We start from the raw sequence: 16,171 nt of genomic DNA, 5'->3' as shown, positions 1-16,171 counted from the left end.
AACCCAGCCGCTCTGGGGAGAGAGGTCGCTGCCCTCCGGGAAAGGGACCCAAACGATCGCTCCCCCCCCCCCCTTAAAGACCCAGCTGCGTTATAATTGTCATTGCTTTTTTTCCTGACTTAAAAAAACCCAAAAAAACTAAAACTGGGGAGACGAGCGCTGACACCAGCGCACAGGTGCCTTTTTCACAGGAAGCCTCCGCGCATTAGGTCCCTAATTTGGGGATTGCTCTCTTCACGATTTAGCGACGCAGCTCTCGTTTCCTGGTTTACGCCTTTTCTGATATCGTTTCGTTTCGTGTCGTGCGGCTCTGCAAAGCGGACGACGGAGGGAAGAGAGAGCCCGCAAACCGGCTGGCGCAGGAAGGCGCTTTGATCGGGCCAATTGCCAAACCTAGACCGATTCTCTTCGGAGCCCTGTTTATCTTGCTGAAATCCGGGTCCTGGTTAAGCAAATCTGGGCCGATCTTCTCATTAGCCGCGCACAGCAAATGCTGCGCTGGAAGACGCACAGGCGCTCGCTCGAGAAGGGGAAACTTGGATTCGTTTCCCCTTCACAGCTGGAGGTCACCCGCAGGGGTTAAGTGGGAGTGCGATGCTGGGAAGCCTCCTGGTGAGGGGGGCATCGCTGCTCTCAGCTCCCTTGTAAGCCCCCCTGGGACGCTGCCCAGTCCTACAGAGCGTTTTTCTAAACTTCTCCCCCTCCCCCTCCCCCCCGCCCCCAATCCCCAGCCGACAAGAAACGAAACCGAGAATCTGCAGGCAGCATAAATAGAGGCAGGAGCTGGCATTGCAGCTCAGAGCCGGGGAGCAAGCAAATTAGTCCAACCAAGCCTCAACCCCCCCCCCCAGCTGTCAGCATGGCTCTCCGCATCTCCCTGCTCTGTCTCGTCACCCTCTGCTGCTGGAAGAGCGCACAAGGTAAGGGCTGCAGGCTTCCTTCGGTTCAGGGGGGGGGGGGTCAGAGCCCGCACGAAACGAAACGGCTGCTTCGTTCTGAGCGGGAACTGCTGAGATCGGTGACAGGAGAATATCCTGCCCCTCTCTCCCTTTCAGACCCGTATACAGCGAAGGGGGGGCAAAGGTGCGCGGGCACTTTTGTACCCCCCCCCCAGACCTCGCTGGTAATTCTTAAAGGGAAACTCCCCCGGTCGAGTCCCTTGCGAATTTAGCTAGAAGGTGCAGCAGTTACAAAAGTAACCGCACAGTTTGCACTAAATGCAAAGGGAGGGGGCTGTGGGCAAGTGGGAATCCCCCCCCCCTATGAGAGTCATTTTATAACCGTGCAGATAGGGATGAAGCCAGATTTAACTTTTACGTGCATCTTTGACCCAAATTTTCAAAGCAAATTAATCCCCCCTTAAATTCGCTTTGAAAATTCTGGGGTTTAAGTGCCCTAGTGCGAGCTCAAGCGCACCCGCGCAAAGTTAACTCTCGCTTTATCCAGCGCGGAGCTTGTGCAGGTTAAGTGAGGCGCAGAGGTTTGAAAATAATAAGGTAAGTGTGTGAGTCCCAACTCTGCTTCCCACCCCAGAAAGCCTCTGCAAAAATATGTGCAAAATCGGGTTCCACGCAAACTTTCACGTACACAGAGCCCCTAGCTGCTTTACAACAGCCATTTACATGCATAAAACTGTGTTTCGTGTCTGTAAAACGGCTTTGAAAATCCTCCCTGATTAATTAAAAAAAAAAAAAAAAAAGGCATGACACAGGGCTCTTCAGGGCCACTTGCCCTCACCAAATCTCTCAGCAGCCGGACACAGAGGAGAGGATTCACGTGGCGCGGATCTGGTAAGTCGCTTGCAGATTCCAGCAGCGTCCCCCTGAGGAGGGGGCCTCAGCCCTCCCACAATCCTGTAATCTTCAGTAGCATCAGATCGAGCCCCTTCCTCGGCTGGCTTTCACTCTCCCAGATCAATCCTGTTCTCTCTGATTCTGCTGGCTTGATGGAGTGATTGGGCTTTGTGACCACCTCCTTCATAACAGGATCTCTGAATAATACCCTGGATTCCTGCCCCCTGGTGCTGAATGCTTCCTGCACACTGTTTGCCTGAATCGGTCCATTACCTGCTATTAATTAAGTTGATTTAGAAAATAGCCTCTGCTATTACTAGCAACAATAACATGGAATAGACTTAGTGTTTGGGTGCTTGCCAGGTTCTTGTGGCCTGGATTGGCCGCTGTTGGAAACAGGGTTCTGGGCTTGATGGATCCTGGGCTTGATGGTCCAGTTGTGCTATAGTTAACAATCCCTTCCTTATAATAAGGCGTTTCTGCATTCTCCCCTGGGGCCGATGCAGTAAAATGTGCGCTGAAAATGGGTACTAGAACTGAGTGCCTGTGATCCTAACATGCACTCAGCGGCATCCCCTTGGTGCTCCATGCAATATTTAAATGAGGTAGCGTTAAAAAGGAGCAAAGGGGAATTGTGCATCCATAGCGCTGAATAGTTTATTGCGTCAGGTGCTTAATACGAGCGTCCATTTCGATCCCGCTTTTCCTTTTGTTAGATCAGCAACCTCTGCAAAATATTAGGCGCCCCTTGCTATGGACATCTAAATTGTGTGGCTGTAAGAAAAGTGGCTTTTTTAAAATCAAGTCAAAAATACACATTTATTTTTCTCCATGCAAACAGTAAATTAAAGTGTCACAATGATACTAAGAGGAGGACACACTTACCACAGGGAGACCTATGGTTTTTTGGGGGGGGTTTCGTGAGCCCTTGACTGTGAATTGACTTTACTCCACATCGGAGGATGGAGTTAAATTTGCAGCGTTATTTATTTATTTAAAATTTTTATATACCGACATTCATCAGGGATATCACATCGGTTCACAGTGTAACGCAAACAGACGCCTGGGGAGGCGTTTTACATCGAACAGAATTATATCGAACAGTTATAACATGTTAACATTAGAACAAGTGAGGAGGGGAGGTAAGAAAAGGGATATCAAGAGGGAATATAACATTAAGTGTTAAGAACAAGCTTTGCAGATATAAATAAAATAATATAACAATAAATTCAATATCCATTAAGAAGCGATGACATAGTGCAGAAATTTGTGAAGAGTTTGAAAAGAGAAGGAGGTAGAGGGACATGGAGGGGGAGAGGGGAAGGAAGGGAGGGTGGAGAGGGGTGGAGGGTGGGGAATGAGAGAACTGAGAAGTTAGGGGAAGTTAGGCGAACTGTACAGTAAGGAGAATGAAGAAAGGATGGGAGGTGAAGATGAAGAAATTAAGTGTAAGCTTTAGTAAAGAGCCAGGTCTTAAGCTTCCCTTTAAAGGTTTTTCTGTTATAAAGTGTGGGTTGTGCACCCAGCGCTTTCCTGCACAGGGGGAAATAGTGAATGCCCTCATCTACATGCAACTGACAGGTGCTATTGGGTAGGCATTTGTTAGGGCACGCGTCTTGGACGAGCTAATCTCACTGCATCAGGTGCAGTCTGGCCCGTCCAACAGGTGCTCCCATGCACTAAGTCGGGCGCACTTTACTGCATCGGCCCTCGGCCAGATGAAACTGTGTCACCTCTTTCAGCATCGCTTTATTACTGAGTCCTGCAGGCAGGATGCCATCTGATGAGGGGGAGGGGGGTCAACAATTCACCCCAGAGGTCCCTTGCAGTATCTATAAAGAGGGGCTGTGTTAGCCCATGAGGATAAGTGGAATTGAGGGTCAATAGACAAGTTGCAGGTGAGACCTTTCTACTGCTATCGGCCGATGCAATATGTTGCGCTGAGCCCAGCGCACTCTTAAGCAGCAGTTGGACACGGGTAGAATAGGCGCTAATCAATCCCCTAATGCAATAAGGGGATTAGCGCTTATTCAATGCGCGTCTAATGCGGAGTGAATGCAATAGCGCTCCTCACATACAAATGCATGTGAATGAGGCTATTAGGCATTCACTCCCGATGCAAAAGGAAAAATGTGCGTCTGGGCACATTTGGGGGGCCCTTTGTGCGTTAAGAGAGCGGGAGCTGACTGTTCAGCGCCGGCTTTCTACGCGCCTTTTATTGCATCGGCCCCTCTGTGACACGTTTTGGAGAGTTTGTCCTCTCTGCATCAGATCAGGGGATCCTCAAACGCCCATTATCGGATATTTCCCGCCCCCGTATCCGTCCCAGGCCGACTAAGGCCCAGTCAGGCTGAGGTGCAGATCTTCTCCGGCACTGGCAAGGCAGAGACAGGTGGAGGCCCTCCCAGTAGCACAGAGAAGTGCAGGGGATTTTTAGTTTTCTGCTGCGGGGTAGTGGGGGGGGGGGGGGTCACCCAATCCGTATCTGGCAATTAGGGAAAAACAGGTTACAGCTCATTCAATGAAATCGTGCCAAATCCAAAAACCTCTACTTGGCTCGTAATCAATTTTTCTTAAAAAAAAAAAAAAAGTGCAGTTTGTTGCAAACTCCGCCATGGAGTTCTGCGGGTGCAGGCAGGAAAGATCAACCTTAAAAAAAGAAATAAATAAAACCCACTTTGATTTTTAGGTGTGAATGTTCGGATTTCTACAGAATGCAAGCTGCCCCGTCTGCCGCACTCCTGCTAGGTCAGGGGTCGCCTGCCTATCACTCGCCGCCCCAGCGTCTGGGCCGGCAGGGGGCGCGCACGAGTCGTGGGCCCACAGCAATAACAGCCAGCAGCAGCCGTCCAGGGTCAGGGGATCCCGGGTAGCGGTAGCAGCAGCAGCCGGCCAGGGTCAGGGGATCCCGGGTAGCAGCAGCAGCAGCCGGCCAGGGTCAGGGGATCCCGGGTAGCAGCAGCAGCAGCCGGCCAGGGTCAGGGGATCCCGGGCAGCAGCAGCCGGCCAGGGTCAGGGGATCCCGGGTAGCAGCAGCAGCAGCCGGCCAGGGTCAGGGGATCCCGGGTAGCAGCAGCAGCAGCCGGCCAGGGTCAGGGGATCCCGGGTAGCAGCAGCAGCAGCAGCCGTCCAGGGTCAGGGGATCCCGGGTAGCAGCAGCAGCAGCCGTCCAGGGTCAGGGGATCCCGGGTAGCAGCAGCAGCAGCCGGCCAGGGTCAGGGGATCCCGGGTAGCAGCAGCCGTCCAGGGTCAGGGGATCCCGGGTAGCAGCAGCAGCAGCCGTCCAGGGTCAGGGGATCCCGGGTAGCAGCAGCAGCAGCCGGCCAGGGTCAGGGGATCCCGGGTAGCAGCAGCCGTCCAGGGTCAGGGGATCCCGGGTAGCAGCAGCAGCAGCCGTCCAGGGTCAGGGGATCCCGGGTAGCAGCAGCAGCAGCCGGCCAGGGTCAGGGGATCCCGGGTAGCAGCAGCCGTCCAGGGTCAGGGGATCCCGGGTAGCAGCAGCAGCAGCCGGCCAGGGTCAGGGGATCCCGGGTAGCAGCAGCCGTCCAGGGTCAGGGGATCCCGGGTAGCAGCAGCAGCAGCCGGCCAGGGTCAGGGGATCCCGGGTAGCAGCAGCCGTCCAGGGTCAGGGGATCCCGGGTAGCAGCAGCAGCAGCCGGCCAGGGTCAGGGGATCCCGGGTAGCAGCAGCCGGCCAGGGTCAGGGGATCCCGGGTAGCAGCAGCCGTCCAGGGTCAGGGGATCCCGGGTAGCAGCAGCAGCAGCCGGCCAGGGTCAGGGGATCCCGGGTAGCAGCAGCAGCAGCCGACCAGGGTCAGGGGATCCCGGGTAGCAGCAGCAGCAGCCGGCCAGGGTCAGGGGATCCCGGGTAGCAGCAGCAGCAGCCGTCCAGGGTCAGGGGATCCCGGGTAGCAGCAGCAGCAGCCGGCCAGGGTCAGGGGATCCCGGGTAGCAGCAGCAGCAGCCGGCCAGGGTCAGGGGATCCCGGGTAGCAGCAGCCGTCCAGGGTCAGGGGATCCCGGGTAGCAGCAGCAGCAGCCGGCCAGGGTCAGGGGATCCCGGGTAGCAGCAGCCGTCCAGGGTCAGGGGATCCCGGGTAGCAGCAGCAGCAGCCGGCCAGGGTCAGGGGATCCCGGGTAGCAGCAGCCGTCCAGGGTCAGGGGATCCCGGGTAGCAGCAGCAGCAGCCGGCCAGGGTCAGGGGATCCCGGGTAGCAGCAGCCGGCCAGGGTCAGGGGATCCCGGGTAGCAGCAGCCGTCCAGGGTCAGGGGATCCCGGGTAGCGGTAGCAGCAGCAGCCGGCCAGGGTCAGGGGATCCCGGGTAGCGGTAGCAGCAGCAGCCGGCCAGGGTCAGGGGATCCCGGGTAGCAGCAGCCGGCCAGGGTCAGGGGATCCCGGGTAGCAGCAGCAGCAGCCGGCCAGGGTCAGGGGATCCCGGGTAGCAGCAGCAGCAGCAGCCGGCCAGGGTCAGGGGATCCCGGGTAGCAGCAGCAGCCGCCGGCCAGGGTCAGGGGATCCCGGGTAGCAGCCGTCCAGGGTCAGGGGATCCCGGGTAGCAGCAGCAGCAGCCGGCCAGGGTCAGGGGATCCCGGGTAGCAGCAGCAGCAGCGCTACGGGGCCCTCCCTTCCCCCACCCGCGAGCGGAGGCCGCTCAGCTCTGGTCTGATCGTTTTCGGACCCGGGGAGGTAAAGGAGAAACGCCGGCGTCCTCTGCACCGCATGCATTTATTCATTGCTCTTCACTTCTGCAGCGTCTCTGTGCATCGCTTTGTGCTGCAGGATCTGCCTCCTCAGGCTCCCTCCCCCGCCCCCTCTGCCTTTTCGCAGGATTGCGTTACAGATCAGTCAGGGCCAGATTGCTCCCGTCAGGGTGATGGCTCGCTTTCCTCCTTGCAAGGGCTGCTGCATTTTAAGCAGAAACGTAATTTTTTTTTTTTTTTGGCAATGAACTATGACTTTCCCCAAACCTTTTCCGCCCCCTCCCTTTTCGTGAAGACGAGCCAGCTGGATTAACCATTAAGCAAAATAAGCTCCTGCATGGGGCACCGAGGGACGGGGGCGCCTCGGGGCGCTGAGAACTTGCACTTTTTTCATTCTGCTAACCCCTAGAGGCGTATTGCTTACTGCTAGTGTTAAATATATACAATGTTTTTTTAAAAGCTCCTATTTAATATAGTTGTGGGGAAGAAAACGGAATATGTAATGTCTTTCACCTTCAGCACTAATGTCTTAGTTACGCAATGGAAGGGCGGAGGGAGCAGCATTGTTGGGAGCTTTGCTTAGGGCGTCAGTGGGGGTGGGGGTGGTATTATATTGGGATCTGCCGACCCCTGCTGCTGGAGGTCAAGAGCAGGGCGACACAGACTGCAGAAAAGTGACATGCAAATAAATAAATAAATAAATAAATAAATATTAAAAAAAAAAGAGGCAACGGCATGAAATCCTCCTTCTCTTTCTCTCTCTGCCCCTCCCTCCACCAAACCCCAATCTACCGCGCTCTCCTGTTGTGCCCATCATGGCCTTCCCCATGCTCCCCCGTTCCTTCATACTCTGTCCACGGAGGAAGGGAACGGGGCCATGGAACTGAGGGCCACAGTTTGCTTAAACTTAATAAATAGGAAGTAAAAAAAAAAAAAGAGTACAGCTTAGATTTTTATTATTATTAATGTGCTAGGGCCAGGGAGATGCATCTTGTGCGGGGTGTGGTGCACAAACCTTTTTTTTTTTGGTTTATGACGTGTGCCTTGGGCTGGAAAAAGTTGGGGGGAACCCTGAGATAGAGTTTTGTGTTTGCAGTTCCTAAAGAGGGCAATAAGAATTGGGTAGGATTGGACGTTTTCACAGTTCCCTAAAATCTAATCATGGGTAGGAAACAGGATAATGTGCACAGATAAAGAAGAAAAGGTGTGCTAATGCCCTGGGAGACGGGAACACAGGCCTGGCCAGGTCCTAGCCTCTCAGTTTTTGTCCGGCTAAACCTGTATGCACAGCACTTTTGCGCAGACAAAATTTAGCTGGACAGCAGGATTGGGGGACGAGGATGGATAAGGGTAGATTTAGAAAGTTAAAAGCCAATTTTAACTGTAGAAGTTTTTTTGAAATATGGGTCCCTGTTAGGACTGGGCAACTTGTTTGTTTATTTATATTCTGCTTTTTCAGAGCAGATTACATTCAGGTACTGTTGGCATTCCCCCTATCCCCAGAGGGCCTGTGTCGATAGGAAAAATGCTTAGGGCCTAAATTACTGTCAGCCCCATACAGTAAAGTCCATGGGAGAGCGGACGAACGCCTGCTCTCCCGGCGCACACACCAGCCCTTGGCCGGTGCGAGCGATTCAGTATTCAAATGAGCTGACGCGGTGCAAATGAGGGAAAGGAGGCGCTAGGGACACTAGCGCGTCCCTAGCGCCTCCTTTTGGCCTGGAGCGGTGGCTGTCAGCGGGTTTGACAGCCGACACTCAATTTTGCCGGCGTCGGTTCTCGAGCCCGCTGACAGCCAAGGGCTCGGAAACCGGACGCCGGCAAAATTGAGCGTCTGGTTTTCGGCCCGACAGCCGCGGGCCGAATTCAAAATTTATTTATTTTTTTTTTTTACTTTTTTTTACTTTTGGGGACCTCCGACTTAATATCGCTATGATATTAAGTCGGAGGGTGCACAGAAAAGCAGTTTTTACTGCTTTTCTGTGCACTTCCCTGGCGCCGGAAGAAATTAGCGCCGACCTTTGGGCGGCGCTAATTTCTTAGAGTAAAATGTGCGGCTTGGCTGCACATTTTACTTACTGGATCGCTCGGGCATACCTAATAGGGCCATCAACATGCATTTGCATGTTGAGGGCCCTATTAGGTGCCGCGGGTGGGCCGCGTGTTTTCCTCCCCTTACTGAATAAGGGGTAAGGGAAAACACGCGTCCAGAGCAGGCTGACAGTGCGCTCCGACGGAGCACACTTTACTGTATCGACCTGTAAGTTTGTACCTAAATGATGAAAAGATCTCTGCTTCAACGGCAGGGGGAATGATGAAAAGATGATTTATATTCGGACAATAACCAACAAGGACTGAGTTGCACAGGCTGGATAAACATGCGTGGGAGTAGCTTGCTAGGACGGTGGTTACTACCCCTAAACAATTAGCTAGAGACTTCACTTAGATGCAGCTCCAGCACTGCTAACTACATCGATGGAGGGAGTGGAAGGGAAATAGATCGATGGTGGGGGTGGAAGGGAAACAGAACAAAAAAGTCACTTGAAAGGGACAAGAGTAACAGATAAGTATGGGGGGGGGGGGGGGAAGTGAAAGTTTGCTGGGCAGACTGGATGGACCGTTTGGTCTTATTCTGCCGTCATTTCTATGTTTCAATGAGACAATGGAGTGTGAAGGACTTGCCCAAGGAGCAGAATTTGGCCCCTGGTTTCCCTGCTTCATAGCCCACTGCTCTAATCACTAGGCTACTCCTCCACTGCTTAGGTAGCAGGTACCCGGAGAATGAGTATCTGTAAGCCCCCTTGTCGTCCATTCTGCTGTTACTGTCTTTCTCCTCCAATCTATGCCAGCCGCACTACCCATCAGAGCTAGGGTGGCCAACTAGGCTCCAGATTTTTAGGATAGGTTGATCCATGCTTGGTTTTACCCTACTGCATGCTGGGACTTGTAGTCTTGCTTTTTTTTAAAAAAAAATTTAGGGACTATATAGGGAAATGAGAACTACGTCCCTGCATGCAGTAGGGTAAAACCAGGACTGGATCAACCTATTCTGCAAACCTGCAGCCGGTTGGGCTAACTCCTAACCGGAGCTGTTTGCTGCATCTGCAGGCCCGCACAGGTCGTGCCGCCCTGCTGCAGCGGTTCACCAGTCTCTTCCAGCTGCTGAGTCCCAAGGCACACACACACATACCCCAGAAGGCACATGCTGTCCCCTCAGTCTTCCGGCCGCACTCCCCAGTGGATGTTGGGTGCCGTTGCGCATGCTCGCTCCACTGATTCCCAACAAACAGCATCCGGAGGGCTCTAAGCATATCCTATACATAGACAATAAGGAAGAAACAGGAGCATAGTTAATAGATAAGGGACAAGAATATGCATAATACAGAAGTGATAGGAGCATGGTGAGTGGATAAGAGACAGGAGTAGGGTTGATAAGAGATAGGAGCATGGTGAGTGGATAAGAGACAGGAGTAGGGGTGATAAGTGATGGAAGCATGGTGAATGGATAAGAGACAGGAGTAGGGTTGATAAGAGATAGGAGCATGGTGAGTGGATAAGAGACAGGAGTAGGGTTGATAAGTGATAGGAGCATGGTGAGTGGATAAGAGACAGGAGTAGGGGTGATAAGTGATGGAAGCATGGTGAGTGGATAAGAGACAGGAGTAGGGTTGATAAGTGATAGGAGCATGGTGAGTGGATAAGAGACAGGAGTAGGGTTGATAAGTGATAGGAGCATGGTGAGTGGATAAGAGACAGGAGTAGGGGTGATAAGTGATGGAAGCATGGTGAGTGGATAAGAGACAGGAGTAGGGTTGATAAGTGATAGGAGCATGGTGAGTGGATAAGAGACAGGAGTAGGGTTGATAAGAGATAGGAGCATGGTGAGTGGATAAGAGACAGGAGTAGGGTTGATAAGAGATAGGAGCATGGTGAGTGGATAAGAGACAGGAGTAGGGTTGATAAGAGATAGGAGCATGGTGAGTGGATAAGAGACAGGAGTAGGGTTGATAAGAGATAGGAGCATGGTGAGTGGATAAGAGACAGGAGTAGGGTTGATAAGAGATAGGAGCATGGTGAGTGGATAAGAGACAGGAGTAGGGTTGATAAGAGATAGGAGCATGGTGAGTGGATAAGAGACAGGAGTAGGGTTGAAAAGAGATAGGAGCATGGTGAGCGGATAAGTGACCAGGATAATTTAGAAGATGGAGGTCTGGGGGTTCCTTCCTGAGGCGTTGATTTTTTTTTTTTAACAATCATTTATTTACATATACCCCACACACCCCCCACCGTGAAGCGTATCTGGTATTGAATTCTGCCTTCACTTGCCTTCTGAGTGAGGATGCGGCGGAGTCTGTGCTGGGAAGCCTGAAAAGGCTCGAGCAAGCACAATTCCAGGACCATGGCGTGGGTTTCTATGCAGTCCCCAGGGCGCATCGGAAGCAGGGATTAGGATGGCAGATGCGGCCATCGTGAATAAAGGGGGGGCGGCGTGTGTCTTCTTTTTGTAGTGTCGGGAGAGCCTTCAGCATAGTCAGTCCATTATACGCAGGCGGTCTGTACAAAGATTGCAGATTTTATTAACGTCATTGCTTCGTGTGGTCGAATTTCTTATTCCCTCGGAACTGCTAATGGGCGAGGAAACAGATGCGTGCTTGGACTAGCTAGAGAATGACGTGGTATGAGGAGTGAGGGGCTGGTCTCCTTATGGAAATTTGAATGCTCCTCTTTTCCGGGACAGTAGAGGGACGAGAAGCAGAGATAGCAAAGCTGACTTACACAGAGTGATGGTGCAGCTGCGTCAAGCAATGTGCGGCAGGAGTTTGGGATACTCAGATACAGCTATGGGGAGGTGGCAGGTCATCCCCCAAGCTCACTCCACTATGCTTCCCAGTTAAGCCCATAAGGGACAAAGGGAGATCTCCTGAAGGCGGTGGTAAGATCAGGAAAGGGTGATGCTCAAGAGTTGGGGTAGTGTAGCCAATCAAGCGTATTCCACCGAGAGATAGCCGGGAACACTGGATGGGACAAAACGGTCTTGGCTGCCAACATTTACGATGCTGCCTTGCAATATGCTCCCACATTAGAGCTCGGGCTATGCCTGGAAAGACATGCGTAACCAGTAGGGTTTATCAGGAAAGCTAAACGACTTGTCCCTTCTTCCTCCCACCCGACAGCAACTGATCAGAGATGGAGGCCAAAATGTGCAGGCTTGCCACAGACACTCCTTCCCTGGTAGGACCCGTCCATTCATTGTATCACCATTTTATATTTCTGTGCAAAAGGAACGATGTCTGTGCGGTCCTGATTCACCCGGCATCTGTCGAGTGGATTCTCCAAACTCCGCCTCGCGCGAGCTTCCTGAGCCCAAGCCAGCGCTAATGACTCGGGGGTTTTTTTGTCTTCCTTCTAGTTTCTGGTTATATCAGCACCCCGGACTGTTGTCTGAAAGTCAGCCCAACAAGAATCACGTATTCCATGGTGAAAGACTATCGCATTCAGAAGGCAGATTATAACTGCATCATCAGTGCAGTGGTGTGAGTACTGAAGTGCACTGCTTCTTCACATTCACCCTTAATGTTGACAAGGTCAAGTCATTGGAAGCCAGGGTTCAGTAAGCTACCATGCTCATTTATGGTTTAGCACTAATCTGTAGCCAGGCTTCCATAAATGTGATCTTAAAACTTTCTCCAAACTTCTATAAAGACAGTCAGGAACTTACATTTTACTTAGTGCATCTGTATTTGCAATCATTTTGAATGAAATAATTTTTTCCATTATTTATTTATTTATTTATTTAAAGCTTTTCTATACCGGCATTCATGATGCAATCATATCATGCCGGTTTACAGATAACAGGGGGTGCAATAACCAAGAACTTTTAACCAGTGTCAGGAAGAAAAAAGTTACAATATAACAAGGTAGTTGAAACTGGGGGAGGAAAAAAGACAAGGAATAGATAAGAATTATATAAACTTTACAGAGCTGGATTATTTACATTGTGCAGTAATGTCTCTTTAAGGATACTGTTTACATAGTGCAGTAGGGTGTCTCAATTGTGCCTTAAGGTCTCTCAGTGGTTGTAGCTGTAGGGTCTCTCCCTGTCGCAGGGCATAACATTTTATATATTGAATTTTTTTTTTCTGCCAGGTTCATTACCAAAAAAGACAAACATCTCTGTGCTTCTCCCGATGCACCTTGGGTAGAAAGGCTGATAGCGCGACTGAAAAAAGCCAAAGTGAAGTCAAAGGTAGGTGAGCCTCTTCCTGGGCTGAATCTTGGAGAGAGACCTCTCATGATGTCGCCTGTTCACCATGGCGACGGCGGCGGCCATTACTTAAGGCAGCCGGGAGCGCAGGAAGTCTGAACTGGCACTGACCCCCAAGGGTCTGATGGGCAGGGGATGTTAATACCTCGATCACTGGTCTCGGCTGCTGTGAGAGCCATCACTCTTGAGGAGCCACGAGGATCTTGCTTTCCTGTCTCCAAGCTTAAACTGAAGGGGGGGGGGGGGGGGATGGACGTCTTCTTAGTCTGAACCGCCGAACAGGCCTTCCTTACCTGAATGAAAGCTAACTGACCAAACAGCAGCGCCCACAGCTTCCAAAGCCCTCTGGCTCGTGTGAACGTTGCCCCTGAGTAAATAAGATAATTAGCGGTGATTTCCTCATACACTGTCTTTATAACTTTGAGTCCTGGGTGTTCCCTCTTGTGCCCGTGTCCAGCTCGGCGTACGTAAACGCTCTGTGTCTCGTGGAAGGACTCTAATGATGAGCAGCCAGCCTGTCGGAGAAATAATATGTGTCTCTGTTTCTCATGTTTTTAAGAATAACCATCAGCATCGCCATCACCAGAAGACCGCATGAGGAAGCCCGGGCCTGACCTGCTTTCTGGGGCAGTGAGGGAGCGCTAGAAGATTCAGTGCAACATCTGAAGCCTCCGTTCCTTTCAGCTTGGCTGGGGCAGGCAGCACAAAATCCTTCTCAACTGTGAACATTTACTCCCGGTGTCAAGGGGACTCAGTTATTTCTTTTAGTTTACCTCTTCCTTTGGATCGTCTTGTGACTTTTTTTTTTTTTTTAATGAAGCTGTCAATTCAGCCTAGGGGACGGGAAGGGCTCTCCTAGGCAGACAATTTGCTTTCTTACCCCCGTGCAAACATATTGGTTGACTTCAGTGGCATCTCGGGGATCAGAATCACCCCGTTATAGCTATTGAAAGTCACATAAACTTCACCTGATAACTGCTCCTCTCATTAAGGTCAGCATTTCTCTGTTTCATCCATGAGCAGATCTCATCAGTGCAGAAATGCGATGAGGAATCGGCACTGGATCGTGGCAATTTTCGCCACAGCTCGTTTGGCAAACACACTAAACCCCTGTAAATCCAGCAGGATTAGGAGCTTCCCATTTCCAGTGGTTAGCGCTGGACTTCATAAGGATTAGCCAGAGCAATATATTTTTAATGCATCTGCACCACCTGCAGGAGGAGGTGAAAGGCTCACAGGGCGTTTTTTGTTTTTTTTTTAATTGATTGCCCAGGAAATGATCCCAGCTCACAGAAGACCCCGCCCTACCTCAAGTAAGAAGGGTAAATACGATGATTTGGAGGTGACTGTAGGCAACACGGCATCCACAGATGCAGTCACGTAGCAGGTCCAGAAAGATAATGATACCATGACTCTGGACCTGGAGCAGGGGGGCTAAACACGATTCCTCTCCCCTCCCTCTTCCATTATAAAAGCCAGCAGTGCTTCCTGATGCGCCTCAGGAATCGGTTTTGCAATGCTGAAGAATATTCTGTTTTACTTCGGCACTCAGAAATGGCAAAGGAAGAAAAAAAAAACTTGTTCTCTGCCAAAAGTCCTATAAATGTGGCCGGCTGACCTTTCATCAGTAGCCACTACTGGACGGGGATCATGATGTGCCAGATGTTCTAAACAGCTCACAAAGTAAAAACAACCCAGCAGGGTGACCCATGCCACTTCACTATCCTAATCAATTACTAAACAAAAGAGACAAGAAACTGCATTGACTGTGTTGGTCAAGCTATGGTGTGTTTTTGGTTTGTTTTTTTTCCACAAAGTTGCCTTGATCAAAAACGAAAGATGGTACCAAACAACAAGGTCCTTACAACTGATCTTCCTTCCCATGTGGAATAACGGCCTTTTGCTGAGTACTCCTTCCACTCTTAATATTTAACCATTCTTGTCCCCTTGAAGTTGGCGCTGCTCCTCTCTGAAGTTGCAGTGTGAGCTGCATTCGTTGCAGTGAATCCGAATGGTAACGTAGGCACCTGTGCCACTCGGGATGGACAGCTGATGCCACACAGGATCATGGGCGAGGTCACATCAGGTTGGGCGAAGCAAAAAGTACATTTGGGAATTCCAGCCCTGGCCAAACTAAGGAGAGGTAAATAGGTTTGGATTAAATCTGACCTCGCTCCCACTCCCCCCCCCCCCCCCCCCACACCTCACTGGAGCTTGAGGAGGGAATGAGCTCTTTCTGGTGGGAAGTGGGTTAGTTTAATCAGAACTCCTCCTAGCTGTATCCAGTTCATGCTTTTGCTGGGTATTCGCAGTGGCTCTCTCTTTTGATATTGTTGCCCCTGGGCTGAATGTCGATCATCGCAGATCTCATGCCCTTGCGCTAAATGAGCCATTCTGAAGCAGTTGGAGCTTTCTCCCCCCACAAAACGTTTATTTGAAAATGTCCACAGGTCCTTACAATGTACTGATCCCGCAGTGGGCCCTCCTGTTCTCCCTGAGTTCTAGTGGAATGTGAATGTATTTTAAATCTGGCCATGAAATATATTCATCCCTAGAAATGCCTTCGGGGTTCACCAGATTTCTCAGACTTTGCCGACATTTCTGGGGAGCAGTGTCAAAATGTGGCTTTATACCTTCTGAAATGTCCTCGGGGGGTTTGTGAGGGTTATAGAAGTGAATGAAACAGATTTTTCTTCCCTGACTCTACCATGGCTCGCCTTGCCACTCAGAGGAATAGAAACCGGAGCTGAGGAAAGGACAGGAGCTAACTTGCCCATTCCCAGTGAGCTCATTGACTCCTACTGCCCTGTTTCTGTGGCTTTTTTTTTTGTTTTTTTTTTTTGTACAGGGTGGGTTATCGGATACAGCGGCTCCGGTTCGCCAAGGAGTTCTTTAATTGATAACGCCCACCCTTGTTTGCATGCAAGGCTTCGCAGTCTTACCTGCAAGATATCGGCACCATCAATCCCAAAATGCAACAGAACACGAGTTCAGAGCTGGCCCTGCGCGGCCCTATCTCTGCTGACCAGGCGCGGCCTGGCAATGCCTCGTGTTCGCGCAGCGTAGCCGCAGCTCCTCGCCTTGTCTGCTGGACGTTGCTGCTAGATGTAGAATGTAAGACGCAACAGAGAATGCCCGGTGGGTAAAGCAGGTGGGCGCTTGGCAAGAGTTTCCCAGCACCGTACGTTATTTCAGCTTCACGCTTTCATTTCAGCTTCAGTACATACACCGGTATATATATATATATATATATATATATATATATATATATATATATATATTTTTTTTTTTTTTTTTTAGTAACGCTCGTACTAAGCTCCTCGCAATGTACGGACACGGGTAGGAAACATTTTAAGCGCTTCGCTTACGAGGGAGGATTCATTCAGGCGGCGAGGGCCCGCAGGAGGGAAAAGC

The 16,171-nt window shown here is 51.1% G+C and overlaps 1 protein-coding gene across 1 annotated transcript; it reads left to right on the top strand.

Moving 5' to 3' along the window:
• Window positions 1–790: 790 nt before the first annotated feature.
• LOC115078593 (C-C motif chemokine 19-like) lies at window positions 791–15,319 on the top strand. Its single transcript, XM_029581527.1, has 4 exons — window positions 791–920; window positions 11,903–12,026; window positions 12,640–12,739; window positions 13,317–15,319. Exons 1-4 carry the CDS (start codon window positions 860–862, stop codon window positions 13,353–13,355), a joined length of 324 nt encoding a protein of 107 aa, XP_029437387.1. The 5' UTR covers window positions 791–859; the 3' UTR covers window positions 13,356–15,319.
• The last annotated feature ends 852 nt before the right edge of the window (window positions 15,320–16,171 follow it).

The sequence above is a fragment of the Rhinatrema bivittatum genome, chromosome 1 (genome assembly GCF_901001135.1).
Source record: "Rhinatrema bivittatum chromosome 1, aRhiBiv1.1, whole genome shotgun sequence".
In the NCBI taxonomy this organism is placed as follows: Eukaryota; Metazoa; Chordata; class Amphibia; order Gymnophiona; family Rhinatrematidae; genus Rhinatrema; species Rhinatrema bivittatum.
The sequence above is the reverse complement of the archived record's forward strand: the minus strand, read 5'-3'. Positions and strand labels throughout refer to the sequence as shown.

Excerpts from the sequence above, each read along its gene's own strand:
- LOC115078593 (XM_029581527.1), top strand. The coding sequence starts at position 860 with ATGGCTCTCCGCATCTCCCTGCTCTGTCTCGTCACCCTCTGCTGCTGG. Across the intron at positions 12,027-12,639 it reads TGCATCATCAGTGCAGTGGT|GTTCATTACCAAAAAAGACA; the intron begins GTGAGTACTGAA and ends TTTTTCTGCCAG. Across the intron at positions 12,740-13,316 it reads AAGCCAAAGTGAAGTCAAAG|AATAACCATCAGCATCGCCA; the intron begins GTAGGTGAGCCT and ends CATGTTTTTAAG.